Consider the following 25,710-nt stretch of genomic DNA (forward strand, 5'->3'; position numbering starts at 1 on the left):
TTTTTTTTTAAAGTTTTCCTGTGTTTTGTTTTTCAGCGCTTACATTTCTTTCAAATTCTTACATATTTATTAATAATTCCAGAGAAAGAAGGTCCAGAAAAGAAGAAAACAAAAAAGGAAGCTGGAAATAAGAAGTCCACACCAGTTAGCATTCTTTTTGGTTATCCACTCTCTGAGCGGAAGCAGATGGCACTTCTCATGCAGATGACAGCAAGAGACAACAGTCCAGGTGACATCAATTTGAATACATGTGTATTTTTAGTTTTACTCAGACTCTCTACTCTTAACAGTTAACTACTTTAAACTTTTGATTTTACATTTTTCTTGGATTTAATAAAAATTTCTTACAACACATTTGTAATTTTACATTTATTTGCGTGATAATTGTCTATTTGTGTATCTTCCACCAGATAAGGATCTATACTAGAGCAGGGATCTTTGCACTTAGCGGACATTCAAAAAATATATGTCAACTAAAATGGGTAATTTAGAAATGGCCAGTCGACTTGAGAAATCCATTGTAGCACTGTGTGCTTTCACCTTACTAAAAAACCTTTTACCACAGTTTCTGTAAAGCTGCTTCTAGCTTTATAGTTTACTTTTAAGTTTGCTAGCACCCTGCTGATAAACTGGTAATCTTACCACATGAGTACTTCTAGAAGCAATAGTGTAATCCATGTTTTTTTGAGATCTAAATTATTTTAAAAGGAAAACATGTCTGCAGCATACTATGTAAATTTATCTTGTATTTCATTGCACATTTCCAATTAAGGTGGTGTACGACATGTATGTGGGGGGGAGTTACTCCTATACTGTGCCCTCCAAAAATAATTAGATGGGTTACAGCAGAACCAAAACAACAAGGGAACAAAACCACCCAACCCGCTAATTAATTAAAGGAGCTATAAAAAGGTAGATAAAATCCATATAGCTGGGCTGAGATGGTAATTACTATTGGGCATTGAATGCATTCTGGCAACAACACAAAAAAATTTTAAGTTGTACAGTTCTGATTGATAAAATAAATCAGTTTTGTCTAGAGAAAAAAAAATTGGCTCTGAATTCAAGGCATCTTTATATAAGATTTTGGGTAATGTAACAGACCCTGTTGAAATGCATTGAAAAGGACAGTTGACTCTAGTGAGGTTTTCTCATATTGGCTCTTTTTTTAAAAAAAACTATGACAACATGGTAAAATTCTTAGAGTTTCTTTGTATTATAGTTTCCATAAAATCATGATCTGTCTGGTATTTTTTACTAATAAACACGTTTTAGGTCTTCCTGCTTTTTTAAGTAAGAGCATGTTGTTTGGGGTTATTCTCCTACCTTTCCACTCGCAATTTCTGAAAGACTATAGCCAAATTAAAGATGTTATACATTGTTAAAACTTTAAATGTTCCTATAAATGTTTTATAGGAATGATAGAAGATTTAATAGAAGACTTTTATTTTTTTAATTTTTTAATTTTTCTGAGAGAGCAAGCATACGTGAGCCTGGGTTGGGGGGCAGGGAGCGGGGCAGAGGGAGAGAGAGAATCTTAAGCAGGCTCCACGCCCAGCAATGGGCTTGATCTCATGACCCTGAGATCATGACCTGAGCCACAAGAGTTGGACACTTAACCAACTGAGCCACACAGGCACCCCGAGAAGACTTTTGCTTTCAAAACTCATTTTCTTAATACCAGGAACCTCCATTCTTAGAATAAATTAAAAGACAAAAGGTAGGGGTGCCTGGGTGGCTTAGTCATTAAGCATCTGCCTTCGGCTCAGGTCATGATCCCAGGGTCCTGGGATCGAGCCCCGCATCGGGCTCTCTGCTCCTCGGGAAGCCTGCTTCTCCCTCTCCACTCCCCACTGCTTGTATTCCCTCTCTTGCTATGTCTCTGTCTCTGTTAAATAAATAAATAAAATCTTAAAAAAAAAAAGACAAAAAGTTAATCTTGCCTCATCGCTAGTATTTCTTCTAGAAATTTTCTAGGCATAAACATGCAAACATATACCTTTTGTTGTAGTTTGTATTTCTTGTTTTGTGTGTGTGTGTTTTAAGTAAACTCTACCCCCAACATGGAGCTTGAACTCAACAACCCCGAGATCAAGAGTCACGTGATCCACCAATTGAGCCACCCAGGCGCCCTGTGTTGTGTTTTTAAAATACAAATAAGATCACACTATAATGCAGTTGATTCTTTCATTTAAGGATTTTTAGCCAACTTTATTATATGTCGAACTAGAGTGGAAAGCTTTTGAAATACAGAGTTGGTTGCCAAAATATAAACATACTTGCAGTTTAGGGTTCATTATTTTATCCATTACATAATTAATTTTCCATGTTTATATTATGTTTACCCTGATTGCCGTTATGGACAATACTATTATTTTATGTATGGGAATATTACTTTGAAATGGCTAATAAAATTTTGTATGAATTAATTCCTTGCAAGTTGTATGAAATAAAAAGTATGTCATTTCGTTTTTAAGAAGTTGAATAGCTAATTTTCTTAATAAATAATTTGACTATAAAGATCATAGTAAAATTCATGGGGTACCTGGGTGGCTCAGTTGGTTAAGCATCTGACTTCAGCTCAAGTCATGATCTCGGGATCCTGGGATCAAGCCCTGTGTCAGGCTCCACACTCAGCAGGAAGCCTGCTTCTCCCTCTGCCCTTCCCCCTACTCCCCTGCTCGTGCACTCTCTCTCTCAAATAAATAAGATCTTTAAAAAAAAAAAAAAGGATTATAGTAAAATTCATTTATTCATTTAACAAATACTGCATGAGTACCACCATGTGCCAAGAAGTCTTCTAAACAGTTGAGAAACAGTAATGAATAAGGTAGACAACTGTCCTTGCACTTACGGAGTTGTACATTATAGAAGTACAGATAGGAAACTGTTACTGATGCAATGTACATTAAAATCCAAAATGTAAATTTTAAACTTTTTTCTTATTGAGGAAAGAATGATAGTACTTTAGTGCTCTAGTCATATCAGTTTGCAAGAAAATTACATGATGCTGGAAATTTATTTTCCATAGACTTTTTTTCTCTTAGAATAGTTGTTTCTTTTAAATAGTTGTGAATTTTCAGAATTAATTATTAACACTATACATATGTCTGGAATCCTTAACTGATTGAGAAAACTATTATGTGTTTTGTTTTCTTTTGTTTCCAGTAGTTCTGAAATTGGGACAAGAGGGAGAACTTTGGGCATCTTATTTAATTTTTTTGTTTTTGGTATGGAGATCAGAACAAAAAAAAGGATGAGAAGCAAAGCAAAGCAGAAAAAATTCTCTTTTATCAGCCCCCTTTTTAAAGGCCTTCCGAGGCTGTCCTTATTTCTTATACATCTTAAGCTTCATTTTTATGCTAAAATCATCCATGATCTCAATTTGCACTTAATATCAGAATAGAACTCTAATACTTTGAGTTAAAAGTATGAACTCAAGCCTTCAATGTCATTTCATCTAGGTGCTGGAATAATAGAATAACATGACATGAAAAATACATTGTTGTTTTTTTTTGTAGTTTATCAAATTACTCATTGAGCAAACACTTTTAGGGCCTATACTTGATATTTTGTTATCACTTTAAGCCAATTTTATGAATTGACAGAATAAAACATTTTTTCTAAATTTACTCATGCAATATTTGATAACCCTAAAGGAAGACCTACTCCATATATTTGGTTAAATTATTAATATATCATCTAAACCAAGTTTTGGAGTGTTAGGGTGAGAAGATATTACCCATTCCAGGAAATTGCACATTACAAACCTTTCAATGAATATAGAAAATATCAGCCTTAGAACTTTTGTTAATTTCTTTTTTTTCTTACAGATTCCACACCAAATCATCCATCACAAACAACACCAGCCCAGAAGAAAACTCCCAGTTCCTCATCTCGACAAAAAGATAAAGTTAATAAAAGAAATGAACGTGGTGAAACTCCTTTACACATGGCAGCTATTCGAGGAGATGTGAAACAAGTCAAAGAATTAATCAGTTTGGGGGCAAATGTGAATGTGAAAGATTTTGCAGGTAAGATTAGTAATTAAAGACTAACGCTCAGGAACTCAAATTTATCATCTAGACAGATTTCTTGTTAAAATATAATGTGTATTCCTGTATTCCTCTCGCTGAAACAAAAGTGTTCTAAAAGTGTACTTTTTTACTACAAAATTCTTTCAGACTGTGTACATAAAACCCTGATCCTCTGCTGAAAATTCCAAGTCAAGAACTACTCAAATTTTTAAATATTAAACTTCTATTTTAGTTGACATATTACCATAAAATTCTTTATCCAATTTAGGCTCTATTCTAGATGAATTAGAGTTATATAATGTTTTCAAAGTGTTAATTCATTCATAAGTCTTTCAAGAACATTTATTCAGTTGAGCATGAGGACTTTAACAATGGTGGTGTTTCATTTTAATTACTCAAATACATTCTTACTGTAAAGAATTCAAACAGTAAAAGCATGTAGGGAACAATATAGAGATTCCCTTTAGTTTCACATACTACAATATAGTTTCTTTTTTTGCCACAAAACTATTGTCAACAGTTTCAAGGTTATCCTTTCTGTGCATTTTTATTATATATGTAAAATGAACATTTATTCATAAATAGGCTTTTTAAAAAAATTAAGTCATCCCATCTGTATTATCAGTCTGTAGTTCTACAACCTGCCTTTTTAATCTCTTACAGACATTTCTGTTGGTACATACATGTAGTTCTATTTTTTTCATTTCAGCAGCTGCATATCATTCCGTAGTATAGATTCCATGGACAATACTTTAGTGAACACTCCTATAGAAATAAGTGTATAGGGGCACCGGGGTGGCTCAGATGGTTAAGTGGTCTGCCTTTGGCTCAGGTCCTGGGATCGAGCCCCACATCATTGGGCTCCTGACTCAGCAGGGAGTCTGCTTGCTTCCCCCTCTGTCTCTCTGCCTGCTCATGCTCTCTTGTCTCTCTCTCAAATGAATACATCTTTAAAAAGAAAGAAAGAAAGAAGTGTATAGTAACAGAAGGATTTCAGAATTTCAGAATGGAACTGTTAAGGGGATACATATTTAAAATTTTTGTAAATACAGTCAAGTGGCCCCCCCCAAAAAAATCTTTTATCAATTTACACTACCATCAAGAGTATATAAAAGAGCCCTTTTCCTCACATCCTCACTGAAACTGGGTATTACCAATTTAATTATTAACAATCTGACAAATGAAAAAAAGACCTTATTTGGATTTTCTTAATCAGTAATGACAGCGAATATTTTTTCTAGTGCATACTATATATTTATGGTATATTTGTGACTTGCCAGATGGAGTCTTTTGCCCATTTTTCTTATGGCAGTATTATTAATACGTAAGAGCCCTTTGCTTAATGTAGGTTTTGATTCTCTATCAAATATGTAAATGTTTGAATTTTCATGTCAATGTTGTTTATTGTACTAAAGTTTTAATTTTTTATGTAATATCGGTTAATCTTTTTGTTCATGGATTCTTCGACTTTTTTTTAAGAAGGCCTTCTCTGTTCCTATATTATAAAACTATATCCCTTATTTTGTCATTTCCAAACTTTGTTTTTGTTTTGCTATTATGTGGAGCCCTATTAGAATACACCTGGAATTTATTTCTCTATTTGGAGTGGAAAAGAGGACAATGAACAGGGTCTGCTTTAAAGAATGAAACTTAAAATGCATAACATCCATTCTAGAAGAAAACTTGGTGTTATATATCAGAAACCAAAAAGTACTTTGCTCTAACGATTCCACTTCTAAAGACTTACCTTAAATATTTAGTCATGGCTATGCATGAAGATTTAGTTGTAAGGATATTTGTTGCAGCATTGTTTTTAATATTTTAAAAATTAGAAATAATCTGAGGTGCCTGGGTGGCTCAGTTGGTTAAGCATCTGCCTGCAGGTCAGGTCATGATCCCAGGGTCCTGGGATCGATCCCCATATCAGGCTCCCTGCTCCGTGGGGAGCCTGCTTCTCCCTCCCCCACCCCCACCTCACCACTCGCCCAGCTTGTGTGCTCTCTCTCTCTCTCGAATAAATAAATAAAATCTTTAAAAAAAAATTAGAAATAATCTAAATGCCCAGTAATAGGATCTTGCTTAAATAAATTATGGTATATCAATCAGTGTTATACTGTGTTACAGAAAAGTGTAATGACATGGAAGATTATTTTCACTGCAGTAAGTAGAAGAGGGTTAAACAGCTTTCCCAGTTTCATTTTAAAATTATAAATCTAGTGGTGCCTAGGGGGCTAGGTCAGTTGAGTGTCCAGCTCCTGATCTCAGCCCAGGTCTTGATCCTCAGGATCATGAGTTCAAGCCCCGTGTTGGGCTCCACACTGGGCATGGAGCCTACCTTAAAAAAAAAAAAAAAATTATTATAAATCTAAGAGGGAGAGAAGTTAGGATTTATACTAGAGTCTTCAAATTACTACATCTGGGTGGTGGAATTATGGGTGATGCTTCTTTTCTGCTTTGTATTTTTTGTTTTCTAATTTTTCTTTCATGAACGTGTAACTTTTTTCATCACCAAAGTTACTGCAGTGGTAAATTTATATTCGTTAAAGTAGGTATTAAGTCTGGAAAAGATGAAAACCCTTAAACATGGGGGTTTTTGTTTATTGAAATCCCCTAACAAGCTTATTAATATTTTTATATCCTTCTGTTCTTTTTCCATAGTTTAGATGATTATTAAAAATTACAGCAAGTTTATATTGGATAAGCTTAAATGTTTAATATTTTGGTAAAATAATTTAGCCCCAGTGGAAATAATGTTAACATAAATGAACTGTCTGTAGAATTGGTAGTGTTCTTAGGTATTTATTTCCACTAACTTGTTCATCATTCCTTTTTCCTTCTGTGCTATGTGCATTAGAATCAGTATATCTCACATGGCTATGTATATAAAAAGTACATATTTTGAATTAGTACATATATGTTAAATTAATATTCTAACTTTAGGCTGGACACCATTGCATGAAGCTTGCAACGTTGGATATTATGATGTTGCTAAGATACTTATAGCAGCTGGAGCAGATGTTAATACACAAGGATTAGATGATGACACTCCACTCCATGATTCTGCTAGCAGTGGGCACAGAGATGTAAGTATGATAGAAAAATCAATATACATTTGCAAAATATTAATTCATCCTAGAGTCATTTATTTCACTTTTTAGTCATACCATCTCATTTCCTATTTCACTCGATGCCTGGTCAACTCATCTATGTTTTATTTTCCCTTTTTTCTGCCTTCTAATTGCTAATTCCTATCATAGTCAGATTTAGCATTATCTTTTCATAAAATCTATGTAACTTGACAATTAAACAGGTTGGCAAAATTTTTATTGCAAGGCCTTCTACTGTCAGATAACAAGATACAGTGGTTGAAGCAGATTTTACTTAAAGTAAAAATTTTACTGAGTCCCCCTGCCTATATATTTTTTAGACTTATTAATATTTAATGATCTCTTGCTATACAACCTTCATTCCTGAATTTTAGCAGACATTATTTAATATATTCAGATGACTTGTGTATAGTACTAAAACATAATCAAATATGATTATATATGCTTACAAACTAATGGCATCTTTGAACATCATGTTTAATTTGTTTTGATATAATTTTATGAACTATGGTAGGTTTTAAATCCATTTGCATTTTCAATGTTTGACAAGTTGATATCAAAGCTAAACCCATCTTTGTTGTAATGAAGCTCATGTTTTAAGTGTGTTTAATGCTTAAATTGCATTGCAGTAATCTGCATGCAATGAGAACACATCAACCTGGGGCACTGTTAGCAGTGGTTCTAAAGCAGGATTTTGTTTTCAAATAAATAGGTTTTCTCTTTACATAGTTTTTACTTTTGTCAAAGAATATTTGGACATAGTTTAGAAAGTTAAAAAGTACTATTCGGCTTCTAAAGATAACTGTAGGCTCCCTCCCGTTCTTCCCTATTTCCCAGTATCTTTCGCCAAAAGCAATTATTGTAGGTGTTTCTTCTAGTAGTTACCTCTGTATTTCTAACAAGATGAAACTGTCTTGCTTTTTAATTTTTAGTTATTATTTATTGACCTCCTGCAAAGGATTTTATTGCTGCCCAGAGACTCACAGAATCTATAGTATCTAGTCTGTACTAGTCTATACTGTACTTTCTATAATTGTATTTTCTTTTTTGGATTTTTTATTACCTGGGTTAACACATTCTTGTTCTTTTTTTTTTTTTATTTAGTTTTTCCATGCATCTATTTTTGTTCTTTCCTCTCTCTGACATAACTCTAAAATGCCTCTAAGGTACAGCACATTGATCAGCTTACTGTTTTTGAGAAATACCTGTGAGATTTCTCATATCCCTGTATATAAGGTATCTTGTATCCTGATTTAATTGGGACTAGTTCCTCTCTACATCCGGTAGCATAGATGCTATCCTGGAATATTGCTTTACCGTTAATCCCATGTGGGATTCTCAGTCTCTCCATGAAATTTCCAGTTCCTGGGTGCCCATCTTAACTCTCTGAGGATATTAATTAAATGGTTTGCTCCACTTCCTGCATGGTCACAGATTTCCCCCAAATCCTTCACATTATTGCTCTGATTTGGTGTATTTCTCACATTAGAGATCTTTTGTTAACTTGCGTTCATTCATATTTGAATGAAGCTCTAAAAAGCCTGATTGACAAGATGTGTAATATCCAGAGCATGTTGCCTGGTGGGCTTCTCTGTAGTATGTCTGGTGGACAAGATGGCTGTTTTGTCAGAAGTCTCCTAAATGTCAGTATTTGTAGGTCCTTCTCTTGAGATAGTACTTTCTCCAGAAAGTAATATTCTATGACATAAGAATGTTTTCTAGCACTTTAGAAGCCAAGCATAGGTGGAGTTTTTGTTCGACAGCTGTGAGGGGAGACTATAAACTCATTCTGTCTTAGAGAAACTTTTATTCAGTCTTCCTGACTTAGGTAAAATACCATTAAGCTGTTCTCCACTGTGCTACCTAAACCCAGAAACTTAACTCTTATTTTGAGAAAAACCTCTTCTTCAAGGTAGGGGAAGGTGCATTTTCCTGGTTTTGAGGAGAGAAGAGAAGCAGTCATTACAATTAGTACTTCCCCAGGACCTCTCAAAGGCCTGGAAGTTTGAACAGTTACGTGACAATCATATGCCAGGACTATCAGTACTCCCATCTCATGGCAGCCAGCATGTAATCCAGTTCAGAAATCCTGTTTTAGGGTTTTTAGAGTCTGCAGCTAGGACCACTCTCACATGTACCATAGGTTGGGTGCCCTGGGATTCTGAGACAGAAATTTGCTGGTGATTGCAGAGGATGGGAGGAAAGAGGGATGTCAGGAACAACACCTGTAAGGATGTGACAGGAGCAGGATAGAACAAAGGAAGAAGCTGAATTGCGGATGCCCTTCTGAGATGCTCTAATTTGAGGTAAGGGATAGGTCTGTGTGCCCCTACATGGGGGGGATGCAAGCTGCTGACGGCAAGGAGGCACACCCCTTAAGTGCTGCCGCGCCCTTTGGCCATGGCAGTTCCTGGTGAGGAACTTAGCTAACAGTTGTTAGTGAGCAATACTCCCAGCATCTGAAGGTATAAGTATCTTGGTATTAGAAGAGGATATCTGAGCAGTGCACAACATCCACTATAAACTTCAGATGGAAGCTTCAGCCCGGCACTGTTAATGTTACCTGGCCCTGTTGATCCATATGCAGCTGTCCCTCCACTCCAATCTACAGTACAGGCGTGGCCCAGAGAAACACACACCATTTCCCACCAGTAGTGAGCATGCAGATCTGTTTCCGTGACCGCCCTCCTTCCTTGCTTATCAGCAGCAAATCCAATCAACCCTTCACTCTCAGGTTTCTCTAGGCAAGAGTGGGACACTGGCCTTTGTGAATCCAAAGTCCTGACACTCAGGTAAAACTTTTATTTTCATGGTGACCTAATACCAAGTGAACCTCATCCAGTATAAGGTCAGGAAATTCCCTTTTAAAAAAAATGTCCTCATGTATTGTTTTCCTACTGAATAGACCAGTGATAGTGATAAAAGAAGAGGAGAAGATTTGGGTATCTTTTAGCAAGTCTGGCATTATACACAGCATTTCTTTTTAAGCTGGATGAACACTTAGTCTTCACTACCATCACGTTTAATATCTTGTACTCTGAATTCCATGAAGTCAGCAATTTCCTGTGCTTGAAACTGTGCCATAAATAACATTTTCTTTGAGGAATATTTGAACAGTCTGCATGTAAGTGGCACCATTTCATTACAAATGAAGATATAATTGCTTATTGATCTGAAAAACATTTGGAACTACTGAAATTTTTTATATCAAGGAAGACTTGATAATGGAGTGTCACATAAATTATTTATCTGAGGTTCTTGTTACTTTGCATTTTCAGGTAGTTGCATTTATTTATCTTCTTTGACTTAATAGGTTTCAGTGAATATTTCCCAGAGTTAAATAATACGAAAAACCAACTGGGTGACAAAAATGAAAATTAGATTTTTACAGTAAGAAAAATCCTCAGTTGGGCGCCTGGGTGGCTCAGTTGGTTAAGCGACTGCCTTCGGCTCAGGTCATGATCCTGGAGTCCCGGGATCGAGTCCCGCATCGGGCTCCCTGCTCAGCGGGGAGTCTGCTTCTTCCTCTGACCCTCTTCCCTCTCATGCTCTCTCTCAAATAAATAAATAAAATCTTTAAAAAAAAAAAAAAAAGAAAAAGAAAAGAAAAATCCTCAGTATTCACATGATAAAATGACTAGGGTATGAAACTAAATATGAGTAACTTGCCCTCTGTGATCATTTATTTTGTGTTATTTTGTGAACTACATTACATTAACTTCTCATGGCAGTATTTGTGTTTTCACTGTGGGAAAAGAAGTGTTCTAAAGGTTTTATATGTATTCTTTTAATCATCACAATAAGCAAATAAGCTTCTGGTGTGTCTTGTTAAGACTGTGTGGCCTAGGGGTGCCTGGATGGCTCAGTAGGTTGAGCATCTGCCTTCGGCTCGGGTCATGGTCCCAGGGTCCTGGGATCGAGCCCCACGTTGGGCTCCCTGCTCAGCGGGAAGCCTGCTTCTCCCTCTCCCACTCCCCCTGCTTGTGTTCCTGCTCTTGCTATCTCTCTCTCTGTCAAATAAATAAATAAAAATCTTAAAAAAAAAAAATGTGTGGCCTATTACATTTCAATACCCTCAGCCTCTCTCTGAGCCTGGAGGAGCATTGACATAAGAAGTCACACTCTTCCAGGACACTCCCAGATTTATCAAATTAATATGACTCCAAATAAAGGGACCAAAAGGGACAAATCTCAATGTCTTTTTTTAAAGTTTATTTATTTATTTATGTAAGAGAAGAGAGAGAATCTCAAGCAGTCTCGGCACTGAGTGCATAGCCTGACTCAGGGCTCGATCTTAGGACTCTGGGATCGCTACCTGAGCTGAAACCAAGAGTTGGAAGGTTAACCAACTGTGCCACCCAGGCGCCCCTTAATCTCAGTGTCTTTTTAAGACAAAAAATGAAATGATGATTCAGTAATCTGGGAGAGTTGTTATTTAATACAGTCTCCACTCTCTAGTGAGAAAGATAGGACATGCTTTGTAATGTCCTAGTTTGGATTTTGATATCATCTCATACCTTTCTGCTGGAAAATCTCTTTTTTTCTCTCTCTTTAGCAGCAAACATCCTCTGCCTTATTTTCTTTTTTGACGTGCAGTAAAAACTTCAGTGTCAAGCTGCCTATCTAAAAAGCCAAATTTTACTCTGGTTGAGAAAAAATGGAATTTGAAGTGAAAGTAGATATGAATTCAGTTGTGGCCTCCAGTTAACCAACTATGTGATTTTGAACGAGTTACTTTTCTCCTCTGAATCTCCATTTCCTCATTTTTTAATTATGTAATAAATAATATCTATCTAAAGGGGATATTTTGAAGGAAAAAAGACACTGTGCTTGTAAACACACCTTGAAATCTAAAATGGTATAGAAATGTCAGAGGTAAAAGATTATATTACTGTTTTTCAAATATACCCAGATATTTTAGAAACTAAAATTTGGAAACTGAAAATACTATTTTTCTTTTCGACTTTTTTCTCTAAGGTATTTTTCATGATTCTCGGAGTTCTAATTTTGAAGAAAAATGCAGCCTATAAATGTTATTTTTCCTAAACTGGTTTTTGCTTACTGTTGGACCATTCTTTTCTGCTCCCTTGACAATTTGTATATGCCTGTATGATAGCACTTACAACTTTTTTTTTTTTTTTTTTTACCGATACATGTTTCCTGCACTGCACTGTGAGTACCATGCATACAGGCTTTTTTTAAAAAATATTTTATTTATTTATTTGAGAGAGAGAGAATGAGAGACAGCACGAGAGGGAAGAGGGCAGAGGGAGAAGCAGACCCCCTGCCGAGTAGGGAGCCCGATGCGGGACTTAATCCAGGGACTCCAGGATCATGACCTGAGCCGAAGGCAGTCGCTTAACCAACTGAGCCACCCAGGCGCCCCATACAGGCTTTTTTGTATTGATTTGTGTTAGTGATCCCTGGAGTTTCTTGTCACATAAGACTTAATATTAACACATCATAATAAATTCGCCATGGTGCATGTGTAGCTACATGGATGGATGGATGAATACATAAGTGACCAAAGAAAAGCAGAATACCAAAGAATTTATAAGGCCTGACAATATATAGGGTACATTTCCTTTTCCACAGCATTTATCAGAAAGTGACTTATTTTCTGGCTGTGGTTTTTTTTTTTTTTTTTTTTTTGAGAGAGCATGCACGTGGTGGGGGAGGGCCAGAGAGGGAGAGGATCTCAGGCAGACTCCATGCTGAGCACAAAGCCCAAAGCATGGCTTGATCTCAAGATCATGACCTGAGCCGAAACCAAGAGTCGGACGTTTAACGGTTGGAGCCACCCAGGCGCCCCAGCTGTGATATTTTACTGTACTTTTGCTCTTCTTTTTAAAAGCATTATTTATAGTTTATCAGAGATGAATTTTTTCTCTTTAAAGTAATAAACATTTCCTAATTTCTAAATATAATGTTAAAGAATTATGCCTTGTTGGACATGTTTCTATGAATACAAGTTTCTAAATGTGCACAGAGCTGCAAATATTTCCAGAGGCTGACCTTTGAGCTCCTATACACAGAGACTCAAACACTGTTTCCAGTCTCTCTTCAGAGGGAGACTGGCATGCTACTTTTAAGAGACCTTTGCTTTTCCTCCTACCAACATGCCTAGGATAGTAGGAGTCACAATTCAGAGCTATTGAGAGCTATTTTCTTCTTGTTCTTTTACTTATGCCTAAGGAGGAGGAGGAAAATGAGAGCCACCAAACTCTCATGTGTATATGTCTGTACCATTTATTACTAATCTCTAAGAATTGGATTTCTTTCACTCAGTAGTACAACTGCAACCATCCATAAAACATTTCTAAGATGGAAGAGGCAGAAAGATAACAGTTTTGTGTCCTTTTCTAATTATTTAGAGTAAGAGGACTAACAGCTTACTAAGAACCTAATCTTTAGCTTACCATTTGCAAGTGTATATAGTACTTAATGACATATTTTTTAATGCTTTATTCCTAGTTCTATTTTAGTTACCTATCTCTAATTTCATTGTTTTTACCTGTTTTAAAATTTGTTCTCTCTTGTGTTTTAAACAACTTTAAGTTACTTTATAAATTCTTTTCAGAATAAGTAATTATTTGCATATGAGGATAATCTGTAAAGAATTATCTAGGTTGGGGTTTTTGTAACATGTTTGAATTAACCAGCTGTCCCTGACTCATCATAGACATGTGATAAATATTTGCTGATTATTTCCTGATGGGTGCTGAAAGTTTTCAGCAATATCAAGATCCTGCATTCTATTTTCGTATCCTAGGGCTCTAGCCTAAGGAAATAAGCCTAAAAATGTAAAAATTTTCAACTTACAAAGATGTACCCTACAGTATTATTTATAATAACTAAAAGTTTTTATTTCTGTAACTTCTCAAACTCCTAAAATGGCAGTAAGAGGAGACTCTAAATAACAGGTACACAAGGCCAAAAACAGAAGAAACAAGAAAACCAATATTTTGGGAGATGGAAACTAGGAGAGTGAGTGGTTAGTGATCTAGAACAGGGTTTGGCAAAATTTTTCTGTAGAGGGCCAGATAGTAAATATTTTAGATTTTGCTGTCCACGTGCCGCCTCCAAGATCCTTTCCTTTCTCCTCCCTCTTTTCTTCCTCTCTCTTCCTCTGAACTAATTCTCCTTTATGAATCCTTTTTAAAGTAGCAGAGAGAGAGGGAGAGAAAGAGAATCTTAAGCAAGCTCCATCCTCTGTGTGGAGCCAGATGCAGGGCTCGATTTCACAGCCCTGAGATCATGACCTGAGCCAAAATCAAGAGTCGGAAGCTTAACCAACCCAACCACCCAGGTGCCCCTAAGGTATTTTAAAAGAATATAAAAGCTATTCTTCATCAGCAGGCCAGATTTAGTCTATAAACCAAATTGGCCAACTCCTGATTTAGAAAAGCAAAGAAAATTGAAACCAGAGCCATTCCAACACAGAATCCCAGAAAGAGTAAAGCTCAGGAATTGATGGTACCTGGAAGTGTGTACCACCTTCTATTGGTACTTCTGGAAGTGCCTGTTAAGCTAGAACTGAAAACAAGAGAAGTGGATCAAAGTCTTTTTGACCCTTATATCCCCTTCCTAACTTTACATAGCCAAATGACTGCACCTCTCTGACCCTGGCAGAAGAGTGGGGGTTGATTTATTGGCAAATATGAACCATATATTCTGGACTGACATACCACAAGAATAGGTGAGAGTAAGGATTTAACTGTAAGTTAATTAAGTGAAACATACTGAATTTTAAGACCCCAGTCTCCTTTCAGCAACCAGAATGCTGACAGTAAGGCTTACAGTTTTAGGCGTAAGTTGGAAGATTTCTCCACAGGCAATTGAACTAGCCAAGAGGGGAGTCTGATGAAATGGACCTGTCATATCACACTGGCATGAAGTCCATCTGTCAGCAAGTCCTAACCATGCCAACAAAACTTTCATTGCCTTACTCTTATATGTGGACAGCCAGTGATCCACCTGCATTTGAAAAAAGCCTCTAATATAAGATGACAAAGACCAAAACAAGCAAATAGAAAAGTAGGAACTTGGAGGACAGGATAATGCCGTGAGGAACTTCCCCAAAATCCCATCAATTTCCCCAAAGAGATAAGAGTTTATTGTAGCTATGAAATGAGACCTAAATGCATTAAGGAAGGAACAGTCAATGAAGGAAAAAACTTCTTCGAAATTAATAATATGGTAGCAAAAATGAAAAATAGATTGTAGTAGACCCTTGAACAACACAGGTTTCAACTGCATGGGGCCACTTACATACAGATTTTTTTCGATAAATGCGGTACAGTACTGTATTTTCTCTTTCTTGCCATTTTCTTAACATTTCCTTTCCTCTAGCTTATTTTATTGTAAGAATATAGCATATGATACATAATAACATGAAAAATATATGTTAACTGACTGTTGATGTAATTGCTAAGGCTTCTAGTCAGTAGTAGACTATTAGTAATTAAGCTCTTGGGGAGTCAAAAGTTGTACATGGATTTTCAACTACACAGGGGTAGTGTCCTAACGCCCGCATTGTTCAAGGGTCATTTGTGTTGAGGAAGTCTCCCAGAAACCAGGAAGCAAAAAGATAAAGGTGAAGGAGTGGAAATGAGAAAACAGATGATTACTTTAGGAGATCTTGTATCGTAGTAAGAGTTCTTTGAAGACAGAACAGTGAAAATTTAGGAGATTATCAAATGAATCTAGAAATTTTCCTAGAATTGAAGGAACATGGGTCTTCAGATTGAAAGGGCATTTGAATGCTCAGCACATGGATGTAAAAAGACCAAGATCAAGTTGCCTTTATCCTGGGGGGGGCTCCTGGGTGGCTCAGTCAGTTGAATGTCCGACTCTTGGTTTCCTCTCAGGTGATGATCTCAGGGTCCTGGGATCGAGCCCTGTGTCAGGTGCCCCACTCAGCAGGAAGTCTGCTTCCCCTCTCCCTCTGTCTTCCCCCTGCTCACATGCTCTCTATCTCAAAATAAATCTTTAAAAAGAAAAAAGAAAGATGTATTTATCCTGGAATTTCAGAACAGTAGGGGCAAAGAATGTCCTGAAGTTTACAGAGAGAAAAAGCAAATCGTTATATAAAATAAAAAAATCAGAGTGGCATCACACTTTACATTAACAGCACTAGAAGCTAGAAGATAATGGAGTGATAGCTTCAAAATTGGAGGGAAAATTGTCCTTTATCTAGACTAAGTATTAATCAAGTGAAGATAGAATAAAGATATTTCCTGACATGTGAAAAATCTTTACTTAGGAATTTTCTGGAGTTGGTGATTCAGCAAAATGAGGGAGTAAATCAGAAAAGAAGGTAGGATTTAAAGAATCCAACACAAAATTGAGGGAAGGGTATTTTGGGGATGATATGATTGAAAGGAAGTAACAGCTGGAAAGCAAATCTAGAGGGCATCCAGTCCACTTTAGAGCACATTAGAAGTTTTGGAGAAAGGAGTCTCTAATATAACAACAACAAAAAGTGATAGTATATTAAATCAAAGAGATCTGTACTTAAAGCAGAATGGGGGATGAATTAAAGATGATTATGTAGAAAACTGAGCAAATGAAACATCAAGGCATTTAACTCCATGGGGAAAATAAAGTTGTGTAAGAATGGAAATTTAGTCATAGTGCACTACTTGACTCAACATTTTTATTAGTCCTCATAATGCACAAGAAATACATAACTGTATTAGAAAGCTAGGAGGAAGGGAAGTGTATGTGTATGGAAGGAGAGGGGATGAGAATTGGTGAAAGATGTCTGAATCCACGTGTTCCATTGTGAGACAACAGGCAATGACTAAAACTGAAAAATACGGAAGCAGCAAGCTCAAATCTGTTATTTAGGTATATTGGAGATAGGTTTTGGAGATAGTTGTTCTTCACCGGTGGCCTTGAAAAGCTAGTTGATCTTTTAAAATCACAAGCATGTGTAATTTGATAAAAATTAGTGAACAAAAAGGGAGATAAAATATTAACAGTTGGGGTCATGAGTAATTTATTTTCTTTATACATTCTTACATTTCAGATTTTCTGTATTGATAGTTTATTCTTTCATAGTCTAGAAAAAATGTTCCATTATTCAATATAGTCTTCATTATTCTTAAATATTTTTTCATTTATTAGGAATTCCTAATTTTCAATATTTTGTTTAATATTGTTTCTTTAAAAAAGACATGATTTATTTCCTAAATACCAGAAAATACCATAGAATTGGCGTTGGGACTAAGTACTTGATCACTCATGAAGTTTGTGGTCTAGAATAAGGAAAGAAATGTGTTAATTAATTATGGTGTAGATTTACATATGACAAAACACATTAATGTCAATGGAAATAGAAGGTGAAAATAAGAAGAGACAGTGAGGAAGCAGAATTAATAATACCTGGCCACCTATTTGACATAGGGGATGAGTCAAAAACGAGTCAGTGATGACTCCCAGCTTTTCTGGCTTCAGTGACTGGGTATATTTTGGTGCCAGTCACTGAGAATGGAAATGGATAAAAGATAAGGTGCAAGTTTAATGAACTGTGTTTGGAACCTATGGGTTTCAGCTGTTGCATTGAAATGCAAATACACCCATCTAGCTATATCCAGGATGTTTGTGTTTGAAGCTCAAGAAAGAAGGCTGAGAAAGAGCAAGCAGGAGAATGAAGATAAATGAATGGATTGCATAATTGTCAATCACATTCAAACAGAGTGGGTGAGAGCTCCAAACAGATGATGTAGACTAGAGCACGAGAAGTGAACCAAGGGCAGAGCCCTAGGGAAAACAATCATTGGCTTAGATCTTTACAGATCTTAGTAGACCCATTTCATAGGACTGATGTTAGCATAATTGTAGGTAGAATGAAGAGCCAATAAAGTCAAGGCTGCAAGGGTGAGTATCTTTTCATAAGCTTGAGTGTAAAGGAAAGAAGACAGATTTAGCTAGAGGAGGGGAATACAGGTGTCTGTTTTATCTGTTTCATTTCTTTATTGCCATTTTTTTTTTTTTTAAGATGAAAGAGCCATGAGCTGGAAAGACTGGCTTCTAGAAAGGAGCCAATCAGAAAGAGGTTTAAAAACATAGAAAGAAGAGGATAAAAACAACAAACAAAAGAAACGAAATGATGACTAACCAGGCACATCCCAGTTTCGTGGAGCCCAAAGCTTACTTTACGTGGTAGGGGAGGCGAGGGCTTAAGAAAAATGTCAAAGTAATGAATACAAAATTAGATCCAGGACACTGTAAGGGGACCATCAAAGTGATGGCCTTAAAGTTTGATTCATTAGTTTTGAGTAAATCCATGTCAGTTCCTGATAGTTTATATTCCCAGAAGATGGGAAATAAGATTAAGAACATTGGTAGTGATATTAGCCTTACAGAGAATGGTAATACTTCTTTTGAGATTCCCTCTAGAATACACATTATAAGAGGCCAAGAAGCTTGTTACTCTTGTCCATTGATTTATCTGCAAACTTGGGAATAGTGCTTATTAATTAGGTCCTCAGTAAATATTTGTTGAACATATGATGGAACAGGAAGAAAAATGATGAGATTTAATGCTCAGAGAGCCCACCTTAAATTTTTTTTTTTTTAAGATTTATTTATTTATTTGACAGAGAGAGAGACAGCGAAAGAGGGAACGCAAGCAGGGGGAGTGGGAGAGGGAGAGGCAGGCTTCCCGCGGAGCAGGGAGCCTGATGCGGGGCTCGATCCCAGAACCCTGGGATCATGACCTGAGCCGAAGGCAGACGCCCAACGACTGAGCCACCCAGGTGCCCCGAGCCCACCTTAAATTTTAAGGAGGAAATGTTTTTGTGGTAGATAAGATAAGGTGGAGGGTGGATGGCAATGAAAATGGAACTTGAAGAGAGCAATCATGATTATAGACACTGAGGAAGGGAGGCAGATAGATGAGGCAGAGGGATATTGTGTTATCAAGAGAATGGTTGAAATGATACAATCTCTGAAGAGACTAAATCTTCCTACTGTTTAATATTGCAGATAGTGAAACTGTTACTTCGTCATGGTGGAAATCCATTTCAAGCTAATAAGCACGGGGAGCGTCCAGTGGATGTAGCAGAGACAGAGGAGTTGGAATTGCTGCTAAAAAGAGAGGTGCCTTTATCTGATGATGATGAAAGTTACACAGGTTCGTTTCAGATATTCTACATTCAACTGTTTGATGTGGTATTTAGTAGAACATTCTGATTCTTCTTTACGATATATAAAATGTTTTGAGTTCCTTAGAGTAATGCTAGCCAGCTATTAAGAATGATGAATTTAGTAACCTGGGTATTTGCTACATGCCCAGTGTGTAAGTGAAAACATGTCATTGCCCTGTTTTCATGACCCCCCCCCCCCCGCAAACTGCTATCACATTCAAGTCTACTGCAGAACCTTTCCCCATTAACAGCTATCAGCACTGCTACTCTGACTTCTTTCATTCTTTTATAAATTAGAGAGCTATTAACCAAACCCTTCCTGTTTTTCCTGGCATTAATGAATCATCTTTGCATTTTTATTTCTTTGATTTAGGTGGTTGAACTCTGGTCATTGTTGCAACATAAGGGCACAGTTTTACAAACACAGTTTTAAAAAGGAAGGATCTAAAAGAATATTTCAGAAGACTCTTGGCATACTCCTTTTTCTTTTAAACATAAACCATTAAAAATGTAACAAAATTTCCTTCATTGAAGAAAGTCTTTTGTGTTCAGATTGGAAGGGTTCATATTTTCGGGCAAAAATCAATGAAAAAGAATTGATTCAGAATCATAACTGGCCAGGTGCCTGGATGGCTCAGTCAGTTGAGCATCTGATTCTTGATCTTGGCTCAGGTCTTGATGTCAGGGTTGTGAATTCAAGCTCCACATTGGGCCCCACGCTGGGTGTGGATCCCACTTTAAAAAAAAATCATAACTGACCATATTCTCACAAAATTTGAAAGAATTTCTACAAGAAATTAGGTAATACTACTTCTTATATACAAGTAAATAAAAATCAAACCATACTCATTTAATCAAGCCATTGTCAGAAGGCAATAAAACAATACTTATAGTTTTAAGGCAGAAAGATCTACCCTTTACTTTTTTTTTGAGGTATAATTGACATATAACATTAGTTTCAGGTGTACCACTTGATGTTTGTATACATGGCAAAATGATCACTACAGTAAAGCTAGTTAACATCCATCATCCTATATAGTTACAGTATTTTTTCTTTTTTTTCCTTGTGATAAGGAATTTTAAGATCTACAGTCTTAGCAATCTTCAAATATGCAGTACAGTATTATTAACTGTAGTCACCATGCTGTATATTACATCCCCATGACTTACTTTTTTACTGAAAGTTTGTACCTTTGACCCATTTTGGCCAGCATCCACTTCTGGCAACCAATAATCTGTTCTCTGTATCAGTGAGCTTGGTTTTTTGTTTTGTTTTGTTTTTAGATTCCACATATAAGTGAGGTCATAATGGTATTTGTCTTTCTCTGTCTGACTTATTTCACTTAGTATAATGACCTCAGGGTTCATCCATGTTATCGCAGATGGAAAGATTTCATTCTTTTTTATGGCTGAGTAATAATTTTATATGTATATACCATATCTTTAGCCATTCATCCATAGATGGATACTTAGGTTGCTTCCATATCTTGGCTATTATAAATAATGCTGTAGTGAACATTGAGGGTGCATATATCTTTTTGAGTTAGTATTTTTGTTCTTCAGATAAATACCCAGAAGTGGAATTTTTGGATCTTATGGTGATTCCATTTTTGATTTTTTGAGGCACTTCCATACTGTTTTCCATAGTGGTCGCACTAATTTACATTCCCACCAACACTACAGGAGGGTTCTGTTTTCTGTACATCTTTTCCATGTCTTTGCTAACACTTATTTCTTGTCTTTTTGATAATAGCCATTCTCACAGGTGTGAGGGAATATCTCATTGTGGTTTGCATTTCCCTGATAATTAGTGATGTTGAGCATCTTTCTATATACCATTGGCCATAGGTATGTCTTCTTTGGAAAAATGTCTATTCATATCCTCTGCCCATTTTTTAATTGGATTGTTTGCTTTTGAGTTGTATGAGTTCTCTACATGTTTTAGATATTTTTATGAGCTGTAATTTCCAAATATTTTCTGCGATTTACTAGATTGCCTTTTCATTTTGTTGATGATTTCCTTTGCTGTGCAGAAGTTAGAATCCCAGTATTTTATTATGGAAATGTTCAAACATACAGCAAAGTTCAAAGAATTACACAGTGAACACACTGTACCCACCAACTACATTTTTTAGTTATTAACTTTTTTACTGTATTTCCTTTATTACATTATCACATACCTACCCATCTACCCACAATCCATCTTTTTTTTTGATGCCTTTCAAAATAAGTTGCAAACATTTCTAAATACTTCAGCATGTAGTTCATTAACTAGAGTTCAATATTTGTGTATTATTATTTAATAATTTATAAATTATTATTTACACTTGTGAAATTAACAATTATTTCTTTAATGAAACATTCTCTTGAGTTTTGAGAAATGTGTAGACCTGTATAATCCAGTCTTATCAAGATATAGACTGTCTCCGTCACTTCAGAAAGTTCCTTAAGACCTCTCCTAGTCACTTCCCACCTCTACCTGATACACCCTTTATGGTAAAAATGATCAGGCAAGAATCACTAATGGCTGATAATCTAGAGGGGATTTTTTTTTTTTTTTTAATAAAAAGCAGGATATTTACATGGCCTCTTCACGTTTACAAGCGAGGAGGGGGGCAGGGAAAACAGTGATGATAGGGAAGAGAAATTTAGCACCACCTGAACTGTGTGATTAAAATTAACATCATCAGGGGTGCCTGGGTGGCTCAGATGATTAAGCATCTGCCTTCGGCTCAGGTCATGGTCCCAGGGTCCTGGATCGAGCCCCACATCGGGCTCCTGGCTCAGCGAGGAGCCTGCTTCTCCCTCTCCCTCTGCCTCTCTCCCTGCTCATGCTCTCTCTCTCTCTCTCTCTCTCTCTCTGTATCTCTGTGTCTCAAATGAATAAAGTCTTTAAAAATAATAATAATAAATAAATAAAATTAACATCAAAGGAGGGACAGATGCACATCATGAGCCTTCAGATGTGATAGTATGAGAAGGATATAACATTATTCCTGTAACATTCTGGCTATGACTGCATAACCATGAAGAATGTTCTGGTTTTTTTCCATTTTAAAGGCCAATGCCATGAAAGATTAAGAAATGTCAATGTCATAAAGCGATAGAAATGTTCCGGACTATGTAAAGAGATAATTATTAAAGGCAATACCTGTTCCTTGGCTGTATCCTATACTAGTGGGGGAAGTGACTATAGAGGACATTATTAGATCATTTAACAAGGAAAATGGACAGTAGATTAGTGTTGTATCAATGTAAATTTACAAAGTTGAAAATTATACTGTGGTGACAGAATATCCTTATGTCTTAGGCAATACTTATTTCTTAGGAAATATTCACTGAAGTATATAAGGGTAAAGAGCCATGATGTATGTACTTTTCCTTCAAAAATGTATATATACATGTGTAGAGAGAATGCAAGTTATAAAGCAAGAGAGTATAACAATAATAGGCAAATCTGGGTAAAGGATAAATATATAGTATTCTTTCTAGCTTTTTGTGATTTTGAAATTAATTCCAAATGAAATTCAAAATAGATATTAATATATAAAATTTCCTTGCTTTGTCCGTTGAAAAGATATAAAAGTAATGACATTAAGACAGTAAGCAATAATCATTCTTAATGCCCAGATTATAATCTTGAAATATTTTCTTCTAAAAGAAAACCAGGGCTTCTTGGAAAAAATGGATGATTCTGTGTCTGGGAGAGAAAATAGATAAGCTTGAAACATCTTGTCATTACAGATTCCAAGGAAACTGTCAAAGCCTTGTCAAAAAGCCTTAGGAGACAACTAGGAGCAGTTCCCACTGGCCAGAGATGGGATAGTTTGAGTTTCAATAAGGGTATTAATTACGAATATTTAAAACCCATCATTTATGTTTAAATCCATAATTCTACAATGATAAATTTTTTAATTCAGCATCATCAGAGAACGAATTTTTTATCTTAAAAATTATGCAGAACTGGAAAAAAATTATTTTGCCTTTGAACTTTATCATTGGGTAACCTCATTATAGGTGAGGAGAAGTATTTTCTTTTACGCTTAATCCAGCCAAAAGAATGAAAAAAGATTAACTGTTTTGCAACCCCCAGTTGGTTAATATATCTAAGCATTGAGGATCAATAATTGCTAACGTTAAATTTAAAAAAAAAAAGAAAATATTGCATGCCCCCGATGAAAGAATACCAATTCTCAATCCTCAGGATCCAGCTGCAACTTGCAGGAAATACCAAGGTTAGAGGGATGTGCTGAACTGCATCCACCAAAATCTAGACTGTGGAACACCCAAACAGCTCCGGTTCTTCCACAGATAGATTGCATGCAAATGAAAAAGGGTAACCCGTAGGAAAAAATTAAAATGTTTAAAAGGAGTAAAGACTAAAAAATTAAGCATGTATTTAATAGGTGATTTTTATACTTTTCTGGGGGAGTTTTGTGCAAAACTCAGTCACAATAAATGGCACATAGAAGATCCAGGATATTAGGTTTTTTTAATAATAAGAAATTCTTAAGATGATATGTTAGGAAAAGCCTGATACGTTTTCTGTTTTTTTGAGAGGGACCAGCAGTAGTGTAGTGCCTTTATTTCTCTTAGGAAATGATCGGTGCTGTTACTTAACTATCACCTATCCAAAAGTGGGACTGATTATAGAAAGAGGAGATGGGGGTAGGACATTGTAAATAAGAGAAAAATACCATGTTGGTTAAAGGGTTGATAGCCGTATTTGGTGTAGTGGTAATGTTAATGAATGAAACTAAAACTATAGGCAAAATTCCTTTTAGTATCTGTTTTCATCTCTTTCCCATCCAGTAGCTATAAACTCCGTAAGTGGTACGTACACTGCTCGGTAAATATTTGTTGAATTGGTGGGGAGGGGTTACTGGCCCTTAGGGATTACGCCAGGACTCCACAAATCCAGGGAATAGCTGAACCTATAGGCTGAGTTCATCCATTACTGAGACTAGGAAAGTTTGAGAAGACCTATAATCAAACACCAGAGAGCCTTCCTCCTGGTACTTTAGCTGCTAACTGGCAGTCCCAGGGGTGAAGGCCACTTTACCTTCCACTACTCAGAGGAAAGCTGCTGCTTTGACCACTCCATTATTGGGTTATAGTGTGCTAACAAAGAAAGGCAGCCCTTCAGAGTTGCCTACAAATTCAAGAAAAGGATCATTCTGAACCAACAGAATAAATAAAACTATATAAAACTACTAGAGGAAACAACTTGAACGATAAAAGTGAACACTGAAGGAAATGTAGGTGCAGCTAATAAAAATCACAGTTATGCAAGCAGAACTCCAGTGAGGAGTGATCATTGTTGGGACTTAAATTATTAGACTGGAAAATCAAGTAAAATAAATCCTCACAACACAGCAAAAATAAAAAGGGGAAGAATCCTGAAAGAAAAGATAATAGACTTTAGGGAATAGATCTAACAGATCTAACATGTGAATAATATTTATGGGAATTTAAACGGGAAAAAAGAAACAGGTGAAGGATAGTCCACAATTAAACAAAAAGAAGAAAATTTTCTGGAGCTGAAGATAGCCTGAGTCCATCAGTGATAAAGGTCAGTGAGTTCCGGATGGTTTAATGAAAATGCACACACACACCCAGACATATATTGGTCAGTTTCCTTCGTTCTGAATGTAACAAGTTATCTACAAGGAGATAGTGTCACATTGGCATTGGACTTCTTTTTTTTTTTTTTTTTTTTTTGCGGCTCCTGCTTCCTTTATTGGCTTGCCACGCCCAGCCCCTCCCGCCCCGAGCCTAACTCGGGGTGGGTCAGGAGTACTCGCACAGGTGGCCGCAGCCCACGGGGCAGTGGGAGCTGCCCTCCAGCCACTTCATGATGTGCTGTAGGTGGCCGTCGTGGCTGCAGCCCTGGCACCACACGAACAGACCCTTGACCACGTGGTGGCACACGGCACACATGCTGGCGCAGCAGTGGCACTGGTCACAGACCCAGCGCGGCTGCTCATAGGCCACTTGCAGTGGCTGCAGTTGACCTGCAGAGTGGTGGACACCTGGTTGATGGCATTGGACTTTGAACTTGTAACAGTGGAAGATTGAATCTTGAGAGAAAAGAACTGTACCATAAAAATTCTGTACCTGACCAAGGTATTATTCACATGACAGGGTAAAAGAAAGATAATAGCAGACATTTAAGCATTTAGAAGACACATCAATATGTATATTTTCTTACATTTAAAAAAAGGGAATACTGGAAAAATAAACCAACAACTTATAAAAGTGGTTACCTAATAGGAGAGGGGATCAAAGGGGAGGTATATGAATTGTCAGAGTTTTTTTGAAAAACAGTCTAACAGCTAACAAAATACAAGAGCCCTTATCTTTTAGAGATAGGTCCTGAAATATTTCTAGATGAAATGAAAGATTGAATGG

General features: G+C 36.4%; 1 protein-coding gene across 4 annotated transcripts in view; it reads left to right on the forward strand.

Moving 5' to 3' along the window:
- ANKRD12 (ankyrin repeat domain 12) overlaps positions 1-25,710 on the forward strand; it is a 124,680-nt gene that overhangs the window by 56,892 nt on the left and 42,078 nt on the right. For 3 of the 4 annotated variants that reach the window (XM_035013797.1, XM_035013795.1, XM_035013796.1), the window contains 4 exons: positions 83-229; positions 3,834-4,034; positions 6,978-7,120; positions 19,139-19,286. In XM_035013797.1, the coding sequence (XP_034869688.1) occupies positions 83-229; positions 3,834-4,034; positions 6,978-7,120; positions 19,139-19,286 (639 nt within the window). Of the gene's footprint in view, positions 1-82; positions 230-3,833; positions 4,035-6,977; positions 7,121-19,138; positions 19,287-25,710 lie in introns of those variants that run through there. The other variant, XM_035013798.1, reaches the window with a different exon arrangement.

Source organism: Mirounga leonina, unplaced genomic scaffold (genome assembly GCF_011800145.1).
Source record: "Mirounga leonina isolate KUSES-001 unplaced genomic scaffold, KU_Mleo_1.0 Mir_167, whole genome shotgun sequence".
Taxonomy (NCBI): Eukaryota; Metazoa; Chordata; class Mammalia; order Carnivora; family Phocidae; genus Mirounga; species Mirounga leonina.